General features: G+C 44.1%; 1 protein-coding gene across 1 annotated transcript; it reads left to right on the top strand.

Moving 5' to 3' along the window:
* Window positions 1–5,701: 5,701 nt before the first annotated feature.
* Window positions 5,702–7,160, top strand: LOC4350281 (uncharacterized). Its single transcript, XM_015759917.3, has 2 exons — window positions 5,702–6,395; window positions 6,606–7,160. Exons 1-2 carry the CDS (start codon window positions 5,777–5,779, stop codon window positions 6,683–6,685), a joined length of 699 nt encoding a protein of 232 aa, XP_015615403.1. The 5' UTR covers window positions 5,702–5,776; the 3' UTR covers window positions 6,686–7,160.
* The last annotated feature ends 12,064 nt before the right edge of the window (window positions 7,161–19,224 follow it).

The raw sequence follows: 19,224 nt of genomic DNA on the forward strand, positions 1-19,224 counted from the left end.
GCTAGCTAACCAATAGGAACCATGCAAAAGATCCTCATATTGTTGATGATCGAGTTGACAGAGGCCACAGTAATGGTGGTGTCAGATCACTGTATCTAAGTTGACAGAGGCTATACTAAGTTTCCCTTTTTCCAAAAGCTCTCTACAGTAAACGAAGCTTCACGAATTGACGATCGTCACTAGAACAAAAATATCTTATAAATACATTTTTAGCCATTTAAAAAAAAACCTTTACATTGATGTAGAGACATTTTAAATGCCTTATAAGTATATTTTGGTGAAATGTTGCTGAAAAGAATGAGACATTTTACAAAATAACTCATAGGTGCCTTACGGCAGTTTTGTAGAGGCGTTTTTTCTATGTCTATAAAAGAGTAAAGGCACTATGTAGCAAATCAATATGAAAAAATACCATCCCTTGTCATTGCGGATCCTTGAGAGACCTCTCAAGTACATCATTTTTATTTTCAATGCACCTACCATCTCATCATATTATCATTGCTTAAAACTATATACACCTCACATTAGTTATATCCAGTTACTTAAAATATACTCTCTCCATTTCTAAATATTTGACACCGTTGACCATTTTAAACATATTTGACCGTTCGTCTTATTCAAAAAATTTAAGTAATTATTAATTTTTTTCCTATTATTTGATTTATTGTTAAATATACTTTTATGTATATATATAGTTTTATATATTTAACAAAAGTTTTTGAATAAGACGAACGGTCAAACATGTGCTAAAAAAGTTAATGATGTCAAATATTTAGAAACGAAGAGAGTATATCAATATTGGAAAAGTGCCTCATCTACAAGATGAATTTAATAATGCCAAACATGTCTCTAATGTTTTAGCGTAATTATAAATATTCTAGACATTTTGAAGGCGCCTAAAAAATATCTCCAGACAATATATTGTCTACAATCAAAATCTTAATTAGCACTTTTTGTAGAACTCTTCATTTCAAAGGCCATGTGAAAAATACCTTTATAATAAGTGCTAAGATTTTAATTGTAGACTGTTTAACTATAATTAGATAGGACACTGCATGCACCTGGGTGCTTTTGTTTTCTCATGCCCATATAATTAAACCCATGCTTATATGCATGTGCAAAGAGAAACAGGATCCTTCTGCAGGTTCACGCATGTGAAGATGATAACACTGCAAGGTACTATGCACATGCAGCTGTCGTTGTATATGTTAAGGTGCATGTAAGTGGGCACACTATATGTAGTCATCGCAACTCCGGACACATATATATATATAGATCTAGAACTAGGAATTATTGGGACGTGATAGAATTATAATTTATCTACATATGAATTCACTCACAGCACTTCACTAGTGAACATGATTTACAGCGAATTTGGGGTATTACTTCCGCTATTTCCGGCGGCCGGCCCCACCCCCTCCCACGTGTGAGGATCCGCTGGCGGTGGTGACGAGAGGGGAGGATTCCGCTTCCCATCAAACGCCGATCTCGCTGCCTCTGTGCCCCCATGCGTGTGCACTACTAGAGAACTGATATTTACCCGGAGGTAAAAATTACATTTGTACCGGTTCAAATAGGAACCAGGACTAAAGATTATTTTTAACCATGATTCATTAGCTGCAAGCCATGTTAGGCCCTCTTTAGTCCCGGTTGATGACATCAACACGGACTAAAAAATTGATCTTTAGTCCCAATTGGTGACACCGACCCAGACTAAAGGATATTTTTAGTCCTGATTGGTGTTACCAACCTGTACTAAAGATGGCTCTAAGGTTAGTTTAAAAAGAAAGCATTTCTATCCAAGTTAGATGTGTGTAGTAGGTGGGATGGTAATGCAATGTGAGGGCTGAGGTGAGAGATCTTGAGTTCGAGTTCCACATTCCACACATTCTTTTGACTTGTTATGCATCTTTAGTCTGGTTATTTCAACCGGGACTAAAGATGAGATTATGCGTCCCAGTTGCACAACCGAGACTAAAAACGGTTGCGAACCCTTCTCCAGCAATGGTGGTGGATCCGCCGGTAGTTTCGAGTTATGACAACGACAAATTCTAGTGTTTTTGGATTCTTTTTGTTCTTTTTCAAAATTATGTTTTCAGACAGACGGCTTAAGCACACGTATGCGAAAAAACAATTTTCACAAGTGTGGTTACTCTACCCGCTTCAAAAATACTGAAAAATCGATTATATGTAGTAAATTCATCAACCTATTAACAACATATTGTTCCCGTCCTACACCAATATATAATATATTGTACCACGAGTTGCTGACGTGGTTGCTACAACAATTATCATACTAAACCCTTTTTTTTTAAAAAAAAACCTCCTGATATAGAATGAACTCTACCTAGTTAGAGCATAATTCCAACCCCCAATTATTTTCTGATTATACCTTCTTATATAATTAACAGGCTCAACTAGCGATCAATTTTTAAAATAACCAATGTCCTAACTCACTCAAATCCCGAAAATATATATTCTATGAGCAAGTAGACCAACCGTTATGGAACAGTGGTTCAGCCTCAATTATTCAGCTGTTGGTAGGCCCATCAACCGGTCGCTAATAACTTTTCATACAAGCATTACAGCTTGTGGTCCACTATATGCCCATGCTTCAATATTGTCCTAACTGCGCTTTATATTTCATGTACTGCAACTTGCATCAAGTTGCAAATCTTTTAATTAACATGTTTTTCGTTTTCCCAGTTAATTCCACGCCTACTTAACGTGAAAGTTTCACGCCAATGTTTCCGTGTTGATCAGATCAGATATCGGATATCTGCCATGTGATGCCCATGCTGCTAATGCTGCATATGTATCCAACAAAAAGAACACTTTTAAATTTCTTAATTACTGCCAACATTTTCCTGAATGAATATGATGTAGCCTGTTGTAATTTCTCAAAAATACCATCTAGTTAGGTCTATATATATGGATCAGTAATTTCTCAGTTCAGCTCTCCTACACAGGTTTGAAAGTTTTTTTTTTCTTTTTTGCCTTTTTTGACCAGATTGAAGTTTTGTGTCATTATGTGCTCCTGCTTTGATAAACATCGTCATCGAGTTAAGTAAACACCATCATATGTCTGCATAAGCTAGTGCATGCGGTGCCCCACAAAGCAGGATCAGCAGTAATCTATGGAGCATAACTTTGCTTTAATTAATTTAAAAAGTTACTAGTAGTAGCTAGCTAGAGTTCTGCATGAAAGCACCTGATCGAGTTGGATTCTGGCTGTGTCAGTGCTGTCCCCTTTTGAGCAGCTTGCATGTAGAGGATCAAAGCCTTTTGTCCTGCTCTATTTTTGCAGTGTAGTGCAGCTTTACAGTGCACATTCAGCCAAATTTGCCGACTTAAAGGGGAGCAATACTCCAATATGTTAGAGCAGGTACAATAGCAGGCTATAAGCCAGCTATAAACATATTTTAAGAAGATAAATGAGGAGAGAGAGTAGCAACAGGCTACAGATTTGTAGCCAGCTGTACCACGAACTCCAAGACGCAATGTGTGTATAACAGGTGGGACCAGGTATTAATAGTTTAATATGTAACTATTGTATGAATGAACTATTAGATTGACTTAGATGAATTGGAGTTAGTAGTTGGCTATACTGTTAAACTTGCTCTTATTGGAGAAGCTCAATATATATGAGATGAATATTAGTTTATGTACATTTACTGACAAAATCATGTCATTGGAGAGGCTCAAGGTCAGGCAGGTCAAGTGATGATTAGTAGGAGTATTTGGTAGTGATGCCATGTCAGAACAGCTCTATGTGAATGGTGCTGTTAAACTGTACTTGTTTATTGCAGTGTGTGCCTGTCAGTTGCCAATTAATTAATTAAACCCATCAAATTAAGGAAGCTCAATTTAGGGGTTATGTTGGCAACTTGATCATGCTAGCAGTGTCCCATGCAAGGCACGAGATCATGACTGATTATAGTTTAATATGGTGTTTTTGTTAGTTTTATAGAGGGACAATGACCGTGGGAACAAGTCATTGGTTTAGTTGGCCAGCAATGTTGCTTTCTTTTCTTTTTAGCTGGGGCTATCTAGAAAGTCGTATTTCTGTCGAACCAATTTGGATGTCCCCTCTTGGTTTCAAACCAAGCCACATTTCAATTGCCAGCTGGTGAACATATAATAACAATAATATTCCCTTTAGGTTGGTATGAAGTATGAAACGTTTGAAAAATTACAGCTGAGAGGTACTATTTTTATGGAACTAAAATATTTTAATTTTTGTTATGCCTTATCAACGCATGGTAAGGAAATAGCTACTTTTGTTTCCAAAAGCAAAAAAAATACAAAAAGATAAAAGATAAAAGAAGTAATACTATTCATATGGAACCCAAAAAAAAAGATCTTTGGCTAAAAAAGAAGGAAAAGAACAAGAGAACAATACTTTTCTCCAATAATATTGTACTGTATGCAAATATGGTCCCCTCTAAGAAAACGAAAGCTAGCAATTGCAAAATATTCCAAATTCATTTTTTTTTGTTTTTGCAAAACAATCGTCCTAACCAAATAAGTCAACCTTGATCTCCACCATATTAAGAGTCGAAAACATAAGTTTTTTTTATTAAAAAATGGCACATCCACTCCTTATGCAGTTTATGTTAGCAACTTAATTAATTTATCATTAAAAAGAGGGACGGACTATTACAAAGTTGACATAACACGTCTCAAAATCTTACAATTTTTGAATCATTGGATTGCTTTGAGATTCATGCAGATCATCAAACCCTAATTCCTTCATTTTCGTTTCTTTTTTCCTCGATGTTGCATTCCTGAACGCTCAATGCCTCATGTCGTCGACTAGCCGGAAGGCATCAACGGCGCTGTTGAGTCCGTCCATCCCTTCCTGCTCTAGTCCTCCTCGATCCGTGGTAGTGAGCTGCCCCTGTTCAGCCATCTTCTTCATCTGCGACAACTCCCCATCACTGGATTTGCTATCACCGATAGTTGCCTCTTAACTCGTCGCTCTACTTTGCTTGCCACCAACATGAACCCACCGCCCCACTGTCGACCCGCGTGGCTTCGGCGGCACAGCTCTGTCCTGCTACCCGCCCACCGCCTTCCACGGCCATGTATGCCTGTAAGCCTGGCAACCTCCCCTTTTTCCCTCTTCTCCACCCACACCCTACCCAAATCCCGGAAACGTGATTTGTAGGTCCTCAACTTAAGTTTGGTTAGTCGCTACCGCCAGAGAATAAGAGGTCATCGGAGTTGGAGAAAAACCATTTGAAAGAACAAATCACGAAACATATTCAGTATTCTAAAATGGGTAAGATTTCAGAATGTGTTAGCATTGACATATGGTTAGCCATTCCAAAAAGAAATCACATGAAAATCCTATCCTAACAAGCTTCGATTGAATTCCAACTAAAACTCAGCGTGTCATCACACAACCTTTTTTTTCTTTAGAGAACACAACACACGCGGTTTTTACTTTTACCGGAATTTCTTCGAAAACATATTGCACGCGATGGCACCAGAAAATTTATTTTGAAATCCGCGGGTAGAGAGACAGCCAGCCAATGAGCCAAGCCAAGCCCCAGTCCGCGGCCGCCGCTGCCACGTCACGCATCCCCCACATGCCCCATGGACCCCACACTCCCCAAGTAGGCCCCACACCCATCCACCCCCTCTCACACCAACGCGTCCGCATATAAACCCGCGCCTCTCTCTCTTCCTCCTCCTCACCCAGAGAGCGCGACGCGGAGACAGCAGAGCAACTATCGCGGCGAGAGCCCAACCACCACCCGCCGACGACGCGATGACGTGGAGCTCCGACTCCGACCGCGACGACGAGCCGGCCACCGCCGCCGCCGCGTCGGCCGACGACGCCTCCCTGGCGACTTCTTTCTTTCTGCAGCAGCCGGGGACGCCTCCCGCCGCCGCGCCAGCGCCAGCGCGCAGGCGGAGGCACAAGAACCGGCGGCCGCGCGCGCACCGGCGAGCCGCCGCCAAGAACGAGGAGGAGGAGGAGGTTGCGGGCACCGAGGACGTGTGGCGCGGGGCGCAGTGGGAGGCGGCGTGGCCGCGGCGGGCGGCGGCGAGGCCGGTGGTGGTGGCCGACGACGCCGCGGGCGCCGCCGCCGCGAGGGAGGACGCGCCCGGCGTTGGCGGGGAGGGCGGCGGCCTCGGCGTGGGGCGGGCGAGGAGCCTGACCGACGACGACCTGGAGGAGCTCAAGGGGTGCGTGGATCTGGGGTTCGGGTTCAGCTACGACGAGATCCCCGAGCTCTGCGGCACGCTCCCGGCCCTCGAGCTCTGCTACTCCATGAGCCAGCGCTTCCTCGACGAACACTACCACTCGCCGGTGGCGGAGCCGGCTCCGGTGGCCCCCTCCTCCCCGGCGCAGCCCATCGCCAACTGGAAGATCTCCAGCCCTGGTAAGCACAACTTGTTCGACCCGGTCCTCCCCCCCTTCTTTTCCCCCAATCACCATCTGTTCTTCGATTCAGATATGATAAAAGCCAAAAATTATCATGTTCATGTCAATCTTAAACAAAATCAGTTCATCAGAGAACGAATCTGATTTGTACTTGCTCATTCCATTCTTGAATTGTGACTGAACATTTGATCCTGATGTGTTCTTGCAGGGGATAGCCCAGATGAGGTGAAGGCGAGGCTCAAGTATTGGGCGCAGGCGGTCGCGTGCACCGTCAGGCTTTGCAGCTAATTGAAAACAGTAACATCAAATTGTTCCAAACAGCATCAAGACGAAGCAAAAATCAATCTCAATCCATCCATGGAGGCATCTGCAAGCAAAACTCCAAGAGAGAGACGTGTACATCTCAATTTTGATCACAAGCTGCCATATGCCTTCTGCCAAACTGCCCCGGAATCGCATCGGATCATCGCCGTCGTCGCTATCAGCAGTAGAAGGTGAACCTGTATGAATTCATATTGTTCAATCTTGTCGACGCGGATTTGGAATTATTCCAAGATGGTTGTAATCAGCAAGCAAAGCTAAGATGGATGCAGACTATGCCATTTGTGCGCGGCCTTAACTCACATATGAATCCTTGATTTAGCTTTTGAAACAAAAACAAAGATATGAATCATGGATCCATGTAACAAATTGTATTCATGTAAACAAGATGTACAAAAGTATTCTTAAATCAAATGAAAGAATAATTAGCATTCCTTGCTGAGTTGTATGTGTTCGTTCTTTTCCCTGGTCTTTCATCTTTGATACTATCCTGTTATGTGCCAGCTACTTTGCTTCGTTGGGAGGCTAATGGACCAAATCAACTCGAATGTGTCAAACTAAATATTCGAATCTCACTGTTCCCGATCATCATGCAATTGGTTTAGGACTTTTGGTCAGGTGTGAAAAGCACCAAAATTGCTGGCTGCAGTTTTGTGCCGTGGATCTCTAGCTGTTCTGACTCTTTCAGAAAAGAAATGCAACCTGACTTATTATAGCTGCACTGAGATTTCGGTCTCTGCATGTGCATATCTGCATTCTGGTGCTCCAAAGTTCAGATCTGAAATAAAATCTGATTAAATTTTGTAACTTCAGATTCAGGTTGATCGGTCATTGTTGTGTATAGTGGTTAGATAAAGTACAATTTGGTCTTCTTTGTTTGAACTGAAGATGCCAGATTGGTAGATCATTCTGATTTGGAATCGTAGAGCGATTGTACAAAGTACAATTTGAAGACTTACAATGTGCCCGCATCTTGTTGTGCAGTTGTGTCAGGTATCCCTATTATCATAAGGGAAGCCAATCTGAACTAATTTCACTGAGATAGGCAATCGAATTACAAAAAACTGTAAATTTTCACTAAATTACAATAGGGAAAATGATGAAGAGGGCAGCCTGCAATACAATCGAAGTGTCATTGGAAGGTTAGGTTATGGCTTCTGAGCCGTCCAATATTGAATATGGACAGTTGACACTACTTATGTCTGACTAAATGTTTGTTTTCTTGAAATTTTGACCCCCACAGATTAGCTGCCACGAAAAAGAATACAAGAGAAATCATTGCAGTACTACTTGAACATTGGTTGAATATTCAATATATGATATGATTAATGGTAGGCGAGAAACATGGGAATATGATTTGCTTCGTGACAGAGTCCCAATTCCATAACGGAGTGGTAGCAAATAGAAGAGCACCGAGGGAGAAAATGGGACAAAAATATATTAAATCATTGCAAAAGACATAACAAAATGTACAACCAAAACATGAAAAAATAGAAGATTGAGGTATATGCTTATTTGTTTGAGGATTTCTGCTTTCTCTGAATCCAGTAGATAGAAAATCAAAATGGATCCTCAAATCGCTATATGAAGGTCAGACTTTGCGGTTCGTTGTGAAAATCTGCAATTTTCACTTTTCAGGAAAATTATTAGAGCATGCACCGAGTATTTTTCCTGATAGAACATGTCGTCCTTGCTTCACATGGCCCATCCTATATACTTGATGTTGGTACTAACCAGCGTCATAAAGGATGAAGGTAGTACAAACTAAAACTAAATAGGCCTTTCCATGCTTCAGCAGTTCAAAATAGTCACATTAGGCAGGTTATTGTTGAATTTGTATACCCTTAGTTGTGAAGGGATGCCATATTTAAGCAGCTGATTGACACATTTGACAGAATTGTCATGGTGTTCTTACAGAGATTGTCAAAATTGAGTGTCCAAGAAAGTAAAGTAGTTTCCAAATGGCAAAGAAATGATTGCTGGATTTCATATCTCACTGAAATGGAAGCAACTAGTAACATTTCACAATGAATTGGATTCATGTACACTATGAACCATCTGGATCTACCAGCCTTGCCTAACATGTACATTTTGTTTGTCACATGTGAGCATGTTTACGCGTGACAAGTAACATGGACAGCTAAGTGCCTCAGGTCTGTTTGATGTCAGTGAGTTGTCTGAACTTGCATTCTTGTACGTTTTTGCTATGTTCATAGCATTGGAAAGCCACTTTTCTGAACAAATATTTCTTACCAAGTGCTCAAATATTAAACATAGCAAACAAACAAAACTCAGGCCATGTTCAATGCGTAGCTTGAAGTCGTACCCTCGCTCACGCCGTCCATCTCCCGTCCGTTAGCCGTGCCCCTAGAGGGAGGTACGACCCCACAAGGGGAACGGGTGCATCTGCCTCCTCCAATCCCCTTTTCTCGAGCCACAAATCGATACAACACATTGGATGACCTTGGTGCCCCGTCCCCCGCCTCCTCCCCCTACTTTTTCCCTTCTTGCCCCTCTCACCTCGGCATGGTGAGGCGGAGCCAGCGGTGGGCGGAGTCGGAGTAGGCGGCGCGCCCTCATCAGTGTGGTGGACGGTGACAGGCGACGGGAGAGATAGTGGCGGCGCCGACCAAATTCAGCCGCCGGCATGCCAGATCCGGCTGACGGTGTGCCAGATCTGGGAGAGAGGCGGTGAAGAGAAGCTTCGACGCCGTCTTCCACCTGCTCCCGTGCTCTCGTGCTGTCAACCACCCGCCGCTTGCCGTCGGCCACCTCACCCCTCGTGCCGCTCAGCGTTGACCAGCGCGTCTTCGCGCGGCTCTCCGTCGGCCAAAGCGCGGAGACGGGCGGCGACGGGTGTGGATTCGGCTGCTGGCATAGACGGTGGCGGCGGGAGCGGCAGAGACGGGCGGCGGCGGGAACGGCGGAGACAGGCGGCGACGGGAACGACGGAGACGAGCGGCGACGAGAGAGAGGAAAAGAGGCGGTGACAAGAGAGAAAGAGAGAGGGACGTTGACGAGAGGAAAAAGGCGAGGTGGGGGAGAAAACAAGAAGATGAAAAGGCTAAATAGAGAAGGGTAGAAGAGGAAAATTACTCTGTGTCTTTGTGGGTTGGGACACGCATTGTGGGATACAATGGGTGTGCTTGGTTTACTACCATGCTAAAATATTGGTACTATCAAAACCTAGGCAAGTTTTAATAGTGCCAAAATTTTGGTAACTTTTTTTTTTCTATTGGTAGCAAACCAAACACTATCAAAATACTATTTAAAGTGCCAAACAATTTGGTAGGGCACATTTTGGCTTCAAATCAAAATGGCCCAATATCTTCATATAGTACCCTCAGATTTTGTAGAACCATTTGAGAGTATCCTCCATTGGGGGTAGAGTTTCCTATATGTGGCTTTAGACAGTATGGCCCACATGACGCTACTACTACCCGTGCCTTACATTGTATAATACATGTAACACTTTTATCATTCTAAGACACCTCATGACATTTTCATAAATGGAAAGAATTTCTTTTCTGATGAAGATACATATTTTACCTCGGTTTTCCTTACCACGCTTTTTCAAACTGATAAACGGTATATTTCGTATGAAAACTTTACATATAGACGTTGCTTTAAAATTTCTAATAAATTCATTTTAAAAATTTGAAATAATTAAAACTCAATTAATCATGTTCGTTTTGTGTGCACGTGCTTAATCTTTATCTTCCGTGAACTCAAACAGTGCCTAACATTGGGGACTGATTATGGCTTATACTAATACTACTACAGAGCCAGCTTCCTAGATATGCAGACCACTTATTATTTTTAGGATTAAGAAATGGAAACATCTGTTCAACATTTTTTTTTAGGAGAACATCTGTACTACACGATACAGGGGAAAACAAGAATTGATTTGGCTTGAACTGGAGGTAAATTAATCGGTTGAATCCCGACTGAACCGAGCTGAACATGTCATGGCAAACAAACCGGTTCGGTTTTACTCGGACTCAGAACTGTGTGCAAGTGACCCAGCGATAGGGTTGCAAGCGAACCAACCCGTGGACCCACTTATGAGCAAAATTAGTGTGAAACCCGTGGGTTGACTCGCAGGTTAATTATCTACTAATTTGATCTATAAATATATTTATGAGTTGATCCACTTGCATCTCTACGACGCGACAAGACGAGCTATGATGTGTAAATCCATGAATTGGCCCTTATTTAAAATACAAGTAGGTTCGCGGGTCGGCTCGTTTGCATCTCTACCAGCGAACGTGGTTGGGCTAGACCGAGAGGGAGCATAGCTGGGGACGCGCCGTTGATCCAAAGAGGAGACAGCGACAACATTGGCGGCGGGATGTGTTCCACGGTGCTGCTTGTCCACCGGTGGTGGCAGCCGGTGCAGCCGATGACATAGACCGGTAGAACACAACCGCTTGGTGAAGAGGCGAGGTCGGCTGGCAATCCTTGGGGGTAGGAGCAGTCGTGGTTTAGCACATTAAAACACGTTGCAGGATTAGGGAAGTCATGTTTGGTGTCGGCGAAGGTGGAGGAGAGGTGTGAGTGGCCGTCAACGTTAGGACGTCACTCCCTCAAATATCGTGCAATCTAACTTAAGCGGTTTTATCAAGATAAGGGATGAGGAATTTTGGTTAATTAAACTCGATGTAAAGATGAGAAACGACATTTAACTATTTTGGTTAATTAAACGGAATTTTGGTTAATTGTCACTGAAAAACAGCAAGGGGACTAATTCCAAGATGAACCCATCCAACAGTCTAGAGCGAAAGGATCAGGAATAAGTTCACTTTGGGTCCCTCTATTTATTGCCCAGTCCGATTTTCGTCCCTTGGTCGCAAAACCGGGTACGACGGGTCCCCTAACTTACAAAACAATGCAAAAGAGGTCCCTCGGCAATATTGGATGACGTGGTGCCCACGTGTCTCCCTTTGACTAGGTCCTCATCCCACGTGGCATTGACGTGGTGCTTACGTGGTAATTGGATCCCGGGAAAATAATAAAAACTGTGGAACCCACATGTAAGCTATACAAAAATAATTTAAAAAGGGTGGACCCATGTGGTCCCACATGCCAGCCTCCCTCTTCTCTCTATCCCCCCTCTCTCTCCCCTACATGGCAAGGAGAAGGGCAAGCGGTGCTACAGCGGCGCAGAGGGGGTGACCGGCAGAGCGACAGCGGGCGGTGGACGGAAAGTCGGCGGGCGGTGGGCGGAAGGACGGCGGGCAGCGGCAGCAGTGGCGCCGCGTGCCACGTCCTCCCGCGCCGTGCGTTCGTCATCGCCCACACCGGCGGCAAGCCCCACGAGCTCCGCTTCGATGTCACCAACGCCTCCTCGGCATCCGTTCTCTCTCACGCCGTCCATCGCAGCACCGGCTTCCTGACGATGATGCTGGAGCAGTTCGCGGCAGTGGCGCTGCCGCCGAAGCACCCGCCGTTTGTGGAGTAGGTGCGGCGGCGCGGGGGTGGACATGGACGACGTGCTCAGTGCGGTGTTCCTCGTCGGGTGGTTCGGTGACGAGCGAGGTGGGGCGGCGAGCCACCGCTCCTCTTCCACCCTCCCGCCGCCGTGGCGCCGTCGCTCCGTCTACCGCCCGCCACTGCTCCACTTCCACCCGCGGGCCCTTTACTCCGCCACCCGCTGTCCTTCCGCCCACCGCCTGCCGTCGCTCCGCCCGTCACACCATCTGCGCCGTCACTGCGCTGCTCGCCCTTCTCCTTGCCGTATAGGGGAGAGAGAGGGGGGAATAGAGAGAAGAGAGAGGCTGACATGTGGGACAACATGGGTCCCACCTTTTTTAATTATTTTTGTATAGCTGACATATGGGTTCCATGGTTTTTATTATTTTCCCGGGATCCAATTGCCATGTAAGCGCCACATCAATACCACGTGGAACGAGGACCTAGTCAAAGGGAGCCATGTAGGCGTCACGTCATCCAAAACCGGGCACTATACTGCCGAGGGACCTATTTTACGCGGTTTTGTAAGTTTAGGGACCCATCGTACCCGGTTTTGCGACCTAGGGACGAAAATTGGACTTAGCGACAAGTAGAGGGACCCAAAGTGAACTTATTCCGAAGGATCACTCCATATTCAGAAGGGACGGCCTTGTTGCCAGGGTAGCCCAATGTCAGCTAGCCCTAGTGGCAGTGAGCAGAGTCATTCGATCTCAAAGTAGGTCTACTCTTCGCTCAAACCCAGGAACATGTAGAAGGCCATTGTGCTTTTTGTTTGGAATAAGTTCATATGAGGTCCCTTAACTTGTCAACGAATCCGATATTTGTCCCTCAACCAGAAAACCAGATACAAAGGGTCCCTCAGCTATCAAAACCCGTGTAAATTAGGTCCCTCGGCGGTTTTGAGAGCGGTTTTGGCTTATGTGGCGTCTACGTGGCTAATTTGACTCGGTCTTCATCTAACGTGGCATTGACGTGGCGCTTACGTGGCAATTCGATCCTGAAATATAATAAAACTCGTGGGACCCACATGTCAGTCTCATGCACAAATAAATTTAAAAATGGTGGGGCCCACGTGGGCCCCACATGTCATCCTCACCCATTCTCTTCTTCCTCCTCTCTCCCCACCTCCCCTCTCTTCATCTCTCTCTTGCGCTGGATGCCGTCGGCGAGCACCTGGAGCCCGTACAGGTCGGCAGCGCGGGAGGATGCTTGGCTGCGGCGGCCGGCGACGGGAGCGCTAGGCAGGTAGATAAATGGGGTGACGGCACGCAGAGCAGAGCGCGGCGGATGGAGCGGCGCGGCGAGGCGAGCAGAGCGGTGCCGCGGGCGGCACACGATGCCGATGACTCCGTGTCCATGGCGACGAAGGGGAACTCGTTGACGACGTCGCGGGTCAACGCGAGCTCCTCCTGAAGGTTGTCCGCCCACACCTCATAGGTCTCCACTGGCTCCTTGCCATCGCTGTGGCGCCGCCGATGCCCCACTCCACACGCTCAAGGCCAACGTCAATATGCTACAATCCTCGGCTTCCTCCCCCCTCGCACCCCACACGAAAGGCGGAGCTGGTGCGCGACAGCACGAAGGCTGTGGCCGTATTCGCGTGCTTCTCCTCGCGCCGCGGCGCCGCCTCACGGCTACCACCGCCACCATTGTTGTCATTCCCCCAGTCACCGCCGCCGCCGACAACAAGGCATTGCTTTATATAGCCGACGTGTGTCTCCCTCTCCCTCGTCTTCCTCCAGCCACGCCATTCTCTCCTCCTCTTCACTGCCGATTCCCGGGATGATGAAGGTGGCTACACCAGTGAGCCGGTTGGTGGAGTCGGCGACGACGTCAACAAGTGGGCGGTCGGTGGCATCGGCTGCGGCGGTAGGGGATGCGCTGGTGTCGGAGCTGTGCATGCAGAGCGCGAAGATCGATGCGGTTGTACGGATGGAGTGCGAGCGGATGTGCGTCGGGCTTGAGCAGTGTCAAGCGCTGGTTCGCTCGGTGTCGGTCGCCGCGGCACGGCGGCTGCGGGAGAAGGAGGTCGAGCTGGATGCCGCCCGACGCCGCGCCGCCGAGCTGGAGGAGCAGCTCCGTCAGGCCACCGCCGAGAGCCAGGCGTGGTGCGGCCTCGCCCACAGAACGAGGCCGTCGCGGCGGGCCTCCGAGCCACCCTCGACCACCTCCTCCTCCGCGCCGTCGCCCCCGCCCAACCCGCGACTCTCGGTGACGCTGATGTATCGCCCATCGTAGGCCGCCGTGAGCCAGTGTAGCATGAGCACAGCGAGGAGGCCGGACAGCGGGTGGCGAAGGTGGCCGAAGGAGGAAGAGGCAGAGGAGGTCGCCGGCGAGGGCGGCCTCCCTCCTCGCTCGGCCGCTGCGCATCACCTCCCTCGCCCGGCCGCCATGCATTGCCTCTCCTCGCCCGGCTGCAGCGATCTGCCGCTCCTCGCCCGGCCGCCTCCCTCCTCCCTCGGCCACCGCACGCCGCCTCTGGGATGGGAGAGGGGAGAGAGAGGAAGAAGAAGAGGGGGAGAGAGTTGAAGAGAGGGAGACGCTGTGAATGACATGTGGGCCCCACAAAATTTTTATTAATTTATGTGAGACTGGCATGTGGGTCCTATGAAGTTTATTATTTCTCTGGATCTAATTGCCACGTATGCGCCACATCATTGCCACGTCATATGAAGACCGAGTCAAATTAGTCACGTAGGGGCCACGTCAGCCAAAACCGTCCTCAAAACCGCCGAGGGACCTAATCTATACCGGTTTTGATAGTTGAGGGACCCTTTGTGTCTGGTTTTCGCATTGAGGGACGAAAATCGGATTCGTTGACAAGTTAAGGGACCTCAGATGAACTTATTCCTTTTTGTATTGGTCCATTTGAAGGCCGTCTCGGCCAAGCAGGTCCAAGAGGTCTGGTAGGTCCTCCAGCACATGAGAGCTATATGTAAAAAACCTATAGGTATTCTTTTTTTTTTTTGAGAAACAAAACCTATAGGTATTCAATAATAACTAATCAAACATTGAAAATGAAAAGTTCCCAAATACTTTTTGCAAAAGCGATGTTTTTTTTGCCGGGCACCGAAATTTTGCCAGAAATAGCCCAGCTCCCAGCCAGGTTAAAAATTCCGGAGTGAAATTTCGTGAAATTCACCCCTTACGCTACCTAAAAGAAACCATTTCGTTGTCTAGCCGGTTACACACCTTATGCCCTATTTAGTTCCAAAACAAAAATTTTCACGTTGTCACATTGAATGTTTGACACATATAGATAGAGTATTAAATGTAAGAAAAAAAATTAATTATACAGATTGCGTGTAAATTATATGACGAATCTTTTAATCGTAATTGCGACATGATTTGATAATGTGGTGCTACTATAAACATTTGCTAATGACAGATTAATTAGGCTTAATAGATTTGTCTTGTATTTTCTTGACGAAATTCTGTAATTTATTTTGTTATTTGACTATATTTGTGTAACCCAAAACCAAGGCCTAGCTGTCCAAGCGGAGAGTGGGCGGAGAGCGGACGGGTAATGGAGAGGAATTTTTTTTATTTATACTTTTTTTTATTAAAATATTTACAAAAATAATTTGTTGTTTCGAAAATTTACAAATCTAATCGCCTGCCGCCCTTTGGGAGGGCGATTTTTAAAAATCGCCCTTCCACAGGGCGGCAAGGGACCTAAATGTAAATTTTCCAGCATAACTTGTTAGCTCTATAATTTTACAATTTAAAATTATATTATATAAAGTCAGATGAAATAAAACTTTATATCAAAATTGTAGAGCTCAAGGAGATCTACAACTTTGTAGTTAATAACTTTTTCATTTAAGATGTTTTAGATATCCAAATATTCGTTACAAAATATAAAACACATTTTAAAAAATCTCAGATCTACATTTCAAACGACATTGGATGGAGATAAACTTTATATAAAGTTGTAGATCTTGATGAGATCTATAACTTTGTAGTTTATCACTTTTCCATTTAAAATCATTTAGAGTATCGAATAAGCATTATTAGTTTTTAAGCAATTAAAACCGGTGGGAAGGGTTTGAACACAAATAAAAATTTTGTATTTAGGTCCCTTGCCGCCCTTTGAGAGGGCGATTTTTAAAAATCGCCCTTCTTAAGGGCGGCAGGCAATTAGATTTGTAAATTTTCGAAACAAAAAATTATTTTTGTAAATATTTTAATAAAAAAATGTATAAATAAAAAAAATTCGAACGGAGAGGTTCTCACTGTCCTCGCTTTCACCGCCGCCCTCTTCGCTGCACCCAAGTATGCCTAGATGTGTCGATGCTTAATGGGAGGGTGTGGTCTGCAGACTCGCAGCCCAGAGAGTCTGGGTGAAGAGGAATAGAACCAGTCACCTGACAAACTCTGCTAATTAACAAAACTTACCTAATCAAATCTCCACTTCTGCCGAAAACAATGTACTGTTTGGTACTGTATCAACCGGTTTAAATAACACTGTACAAGTTATTCTACTGTATGTAGTCCTTTTTGTTACTAGAAAAAATACCCATGCGTTGTAATGGGTGAAGTCTATTTTAATCTTATTATTGTTATATGGTTTGGTTAAAATGAAATTCACTGTGGGAGTTCACTTGGATATATATATTTTTAGAAAATCATGAGCTACAGTTAGGAGTCCGATTGTCTCAAGTTAGCATGCGAGTTTTTTTATACATATTTCTTATATGATTCTTTCTGTATTAACAAAAGTGAACGATCTTAGAAACCGACTTCCAAAAGCAAACGAACTTAAAAACCGACTCATACACGGATGACATACCAAAATACCGGCAAAAACATCTTCAGTTTTTATAATAGTAGAGATTAGCATATTTAATTTAGTGTTCTAATAACATTAGAATAACTTTTGTATCAGTCGTTTTTTGTTTCAGCTACGCGTTTGTATCCATTCTATCTTGAAAAATAATCCGATGATCATTCAATTCCTTAAGATCGACGCCATCTCGATCCTATAATGTGCGCATTCGTAAATTTTTTTTTATCGTACAAGTCAACAAGGATTAGGAAGCACTTCAAGAAAACAAAGCAGAATGCAAAGAAAATTGTAATATGAATCACATTGGCAAAGAGAAGAGATCTTTCTTAAGTATAAACCCTAAACCTTAAACTTCAAAATAGTGAAATTCCCAGAGGGCTGTTTGGGAGAGAACTGCAGGCCCATTATTTGGATGCATGGCATGCAGTTCCAGATAGGAGCATTGATTTGATACTAAAAACTGGACAAATAGAAAAGATAAGATCCAAAAACCAAACGGAGCCTTCACTGATTTGACAGGCCCTGCAAATCAAATCGTTATGGCCCATGCAGCAAATCTTTATGGCCAGTCCATAAAATAATTATGGTAGGAATAAGTCTATTTGCCTTCCTCATGTTTTGCCATTGATTGCCCTTGACAGTAAACCCGGGCATACGTATCTCCTATCTTTAATAACCGGTGCAAATCAACTCCTTCGGTGGTTTAGGAAATGGTTTATGTTGACGTGATAAATTGATTGCGGTTAATTGTGAGATTTTCAAAACTTACATGTAGGAGTTACTTGAAAGTTTATAATATAATATACTAAAATTATACTATATTTATATCTGACAAATAATATTTGCTGGTAAATATATATTATATATATAGTCCCAGAATCATTGGGTTTATCGTCTGTTATCACCATCGAAATCTCAAAAATTCAGAAGACTGAACATTTTCTCAGACCAAAGACATTGATCAAAATGCTCTGCTCCGATTGAAAGAAGAAGAATTCAAGCTGCATATCCCTTCCTGCTTACAATACCAGTACAGACAAAAGGGCCAACGTCCCACACCTACTAGAAATACAAGCGTCTTATAGAAGCAAAAAGGAAAACACTCTGAACATGGACCTGCATTTATCCAACAACCATTTTGCTGTTATCAGATATTAGCATGCATGTAGTCACAGAAGCTGATGGTTGAGAGATTTTTATGGTCGCAAAGTTGGCTATGCAGCAGGTAACAAATTCGGGGAAAAACATAATTGCATTCCTTCTCCTTTCGGTTTTTTTTGCCAGATTAAAGTGAGAGCTAGCAGCCAGAGGGACTGGGAGATAGCGAGAACATGCTAACAAAATAAGGTTTGAAGTGAAGGAGGAATGTTGCCAAAGAGGGCAGTGACTACTGCAAATTAGCATAACACAAGCTAGTACAGGAAAAGAAGCTTCTACCATTGTAATTGAAGATGATATATGGCACAAGTAAAATTCCATATTTCTCAATTGGTACCGGTTTGCTTTGTGTCGAATATGTAGCAACTAATTTTTTGATGCTAATATGTATGTGAGTTCACCTGGTCGCTTTAATTTCCGAGGAAATATTTTTAACTGACATTAGACAAGCTATCAGGATAATTAATTAATTACTCCCGCCGTTCTTCAATAACGGACACTGTTAACAAGGGTCGTCTCATTGACCACAAATTAACTACTCTTTGAAGGATAATATCATGATAAATGAAATTCGTATCATTATACATATAACATATTTTGAAGTTTCTAAAATTTTTCTGAAAAATATTATATGAGTTTTTGAACTTGAATAATGCCAATATCTTTTACGCTTTGTGTGGCATAAAAAGGTATCACGAGATCAATACAATACATGGGTGCCCTTAGGACAAGGGCAATAATATAGTAAGTATCTTACTATTAGTATTCTCCACGTCATCTATAGGAGGCTTAAAAGACAACATTTACAGTAAGATACTACAACTTGTCTCTATGCCATCTCCTCCTAAACATAATGCATTTAATGCTTAAACAGTAAACGTGAAGCTATGCAGGATCACTTGTAAACATGGGCTTTGTAGCTACTTGTGTGAACCCAACACTTTATTCAATCAATAAAACAAACAAATCATGCGACGATCCATCACATGACAGAAAAATTAGCATCGACAGTGTATACTATTCATTCCAAATAAACAATTTAGTAATGAACGAGCAATCAAGCTTTAGAATAATTTAGCTTGATACG

The sequence above is a fragment of the Oryza sativa genome, chromosome 11 (assembly GCF_034140825.1).
Source record: "Oryza sativa Japonica Group chromosome 11, ASM3414082v1".
In the NCBI taxonomy this organism is placed as follows: domain Eukaryota; kingdom Viridiplantae; phylum Streptophyta; class Magnoliopsida; order Poales; family Poaceae; genus Oryza; species Oryza sativa.